At 29.2% G+C, this 3819-nt stretch overlaps 1 protein-coding gene across 1 annotated transcript; it reads right to left on the reverse strand.

The window, feature by feature from the left end:
* Nucleotides 1-1953: 1953 nt before the first annotated feature.
* LOC123718301 (coiled-coil domain-containing protein 28A-like) lies at nucleotides 1954-3002 on the reverse strand. The gene has a single exon (XM_045674730.1). The coding sequence runs from the start codon at nucleotides 2779-2781 to the stop codon at nucleotides 2185-2187; it is 597 nt and encodes a 198-aa protein (XP_045530686.1). The 5' UTR covers nucleotides 2782-3002; the 3' UTR covers nucleotides 1954-2184.
* Nucleotides 3003-3819: the final 817 nt, after the last annotated feature.

Raw genomic sequence — 3819 nt, forward strand, 5'->3', positions numbered from 1 at the left:
TCCCGGTGACTAACATAAGTAATTTTATACATTTTACTAATACAATAAATACCTTTATTCGTGTATCTAGTGTTATGTTAATTTACGACATAATATTTATCATATCTATCCTGTCTTTTGAGTGATAAAAAATACTAACAGATAAAATTAAGGCCTGAGACGAATCTGCGAATAGAACTAATTTATATATAAAACAATAAATATCTATTTCTGTTGAATTTCCTATAAGAGATAATTATTGTAATAATTGATATTAGTAACATAATATATTACTAATAACAATTATTGGTAGGTCCGTTCCGCTCACGTGCACCATTAACTGAAACGTCACATCCGTAGGTGAGTGTACTCATTTATAAAGCTAGTATGCGTACTAAGTATTGTTTAGCGTGTCGCATCATAATTGAATGTTACCTTGTTCCTGAGTTGCTGGTACCCGAATTCGACTGTCTTCTCGCCTCTCCATCTCAATCAATACATATTCACCCTCATTTACATTTCTAGTGTGGTAATGGATTAGAAAATGAATTATTCAAAGAGTCCTCTATCCAACTATGTTATTTATAACTGATTTACGGAATCATTTTTAAATAATCGCACTTGTTTAGCGTTATTGACTGTTCTTCAATGTTTTTGTGGAAAATAATTCAATAAAAGAATGAAAACAGAAAATTATAAAGGTGAAAATCTAATAAAAATTACAGAAATCTTAAAAAAACCTACAGAGTAAATATATCAATTCAGTTCAATAAAAAATAACAAATATGAATCATTACAATGGAAGAAGGTACAAAGAATGCTGCGATTATGAAACTGCTACGCGTTTGCTACGATAATTATTGTATGTGGAATTTTGTACCTAAAGATGCTGACAATTTTAATGATCACTGAACAAATAATATTTCCTAGAAAAACGTTTGACTAGAAGACATCAATGAATAATAAATCAAATATTTTAAAATTACATTTAAGAGACTTCCTCGGAAAACAGTTTTTTTATTGTCGTTTTACTAATTCCAATGTATTATATAGTTAAACGACTATTAAACTAAGTAAATTAAAATAACAAAGATGTGAACAAATAAAAAATTGTGACGTTAATGAAGAAATGTTTACCGCACACTTATTTATACTTATGAAAATAATTTAAGCGCAGTATCGAATTAAATTTCTATTTTCATGTATTTATGTCACAAAAGTTGTATTTGTGAACAAGGTTCAGTAATTTTACGGTCGGAACGATCGCACTCAATGCGATGCGAAGCGCGACTGACTTACACTCTTGCCTCTTGGTCACAGCAGTGAGCAACCACCTACACCTCATTACCAAGCTTTCCAAGCTTCTAGCTTTAATTGTAAATTAGATTTACTTCGCCTTTCTATCCTTATGGTGTTAAATATAAAAGGTAAATAATTTAAAAAAATAAACAATTTTTAACCGGATTAAAGCTATTTGTATTATTATAAACTTATAATTAAGTAAATAATTTAACAAGGAGAAAATTATTACCTATATATGAAATTTTAGATACTATTTGTTTGGTCCACAGTAATTTGATAAAACACAATCAAAAGATCACAAAGCCAGAAAAACTAGTTCATAACAGATAAAAATAAAAATTAATCATAACTATAAAACAAATAATTAAGATAAACATTTTAGCATTAGTATTATTTATTCGGACAAATCTTATCTTCTGTGCTACAGTATCATTTAATAGGAATTAACAAAATCAGGATTCACATATTAAAAAAATATATATATTCAACAGGGCTGCATTAAGAATGTGTATAATCATTTTATAAGCCCTATATGAAGATAAATAATCAATAAAATATATTAGCTAATAATGCAATACATGTTTAATTCGTTAGTTAGATAATATACTAATGAAATCACCTAATATCAACACACACTGATTATGTACATACATTAAAGGAAGAAAATTATATTACTATAATATATTAAATTTAAGGGAATCTAGAAGGCCATAAAATTATTTAAGAAAAATTATTCAAATCTGAAATAGTTTAATAAATTGTTCAACTGGAGTTTATTACAACAATTTTATTAAGTAACATCCTGCTTTTTATAGAAACTGTTCATTTAATAAGACATATTTCAACTATATTATTTATCTTTATATACATATCCAGAAAGAAATGAAAAAAAAGTTTTGGTCTTTATGACTCTTTTTTATCATTACTAGAACTAACAGCTTCATCTGACTGCAAACGTTCAATTGATGCAGATAATTGCTCTAAACTCTGTACAAGTTGAGTCATCTTATCTTTTGGTGAAGAGTTTTCAAAATTGTCCTCAGATGGTTTCTCTGGATCACCATATAATTTAAAATGCAGCCGAGCCAAATGCTCTTGCTGATCCCTAACATTAACCATTTGTTCCATACTACAACCTGTACTAAATGCACTCAATTTTCCTGTGTGGAAATCTTCAAGTAAATCTAAAAGAGCCTTCTCCATGTGCTTGACATCTGGTGTTTCTTTAGGTATATGTTTAGGCCTATTATTGTAGGAACGCATGAAGTCACGATGTTGTCTTCTTTCATTGACATACGACATTTTAGTGGAATCATTAAGACTGTTGGCTGTGTTTGAGAAGCCCTGAGCATTTTTAGAAGTAAGACTTGCTGCACCACTCGACAGTTTATTACTAGTTACCGGAGAGGTTGCTGATGGAGAAACCTTCTGCTCCTCATCTTCCCTCTCATTCTGCATTAGTTGTTGTGTTTCGTTACTTTGTTCCAAATGTAAGCTCATGTAGATTTCGCTTTTATATTACACAATTATCACTTTATAAAGTTACAAAAAATATTTACGTTCTATGTATTTCTAGTATGTTATTTAAAGTCTATTTTTTTAAAAACAGAGCAGATAAATGGATATGAATTAAATTAGTATAGTAAACTTTGTGTATTTGTTGTTTGTAAAATATGTTCTTCATTACACAGTTTACATTTAAAGTACATCAGCTGAGATAAGCAGTAAGCACCACAGGTAAATAAAAATTTACTCAGAATCTAAAAGAGATTCAGGCTCATGCCCTGTCAAACGACCGTATCATTTGACTACAGAATATTGCAAAAAGATAATTCATGTTGTTATTCCCTAGAATTTAATATTCATCGATATTCCTTATAGTAATGGAGCCCACGATGCTAATTTACTCGACCTATTATTGGGTTGCGAAGCTTAGATAATAAGAAAAAAGTTATATAATGTATACCTTTTCATCGGTGGGCGGAGGTGCAATAGATTTTCAAAAATGTAAAAAAAAACTGTGCCATGGACATCTTGAGCGCGTCAGATATTGATAACATCAATGTCCTACGTATTCTTAATAATGTACGTATGTTAATCTGATTGTCTACATGGTGGGGTTGGTCATACGTAAGAGTTGAAAATGAAAAAAAAAATATTCGAGCGCGTTATATTTTCTAAGGGGATGTTAAGTGAACCTAAAAAAATTATCTTATCTAACAATCTGACGATTTCGATGCGACGCAAACTCGCGGCCGTTATTAGAATATGCAAAAAAAAACAATTTTGAAATACACAAGCGCGTCAGATTAAGATATATATATATATATGGTTCATCTTTATGTCCTAGACGTGATGTATTATAATCTGACGATTATCTGGAGGGGTTCGCCTAATCTAAAAATTAAAAAAAAAATTTTTTTTAATCATTGAACTTAATTGACAAGATCAGAAAATAACAAAAAGTGTATGTTGTTCATGTAGAACTTGTTTTTATTATATAATAATTTAAAAAAAAATGTTTTAAAAAATCATTTA

This window comes from Pieris brassicae, chromosome W (genome assembly GCF_905147105.1).
Source record: "Pieris brassicae chromosome W, ilPieBrab1.1, whole genome shotgun sequence".
Lineage (NCBI taxonomy): Eukaryota > Metazoa > Arthropoda > Insecta > Lepidoptera > Pieridae > Pieris > Pieris brassicae.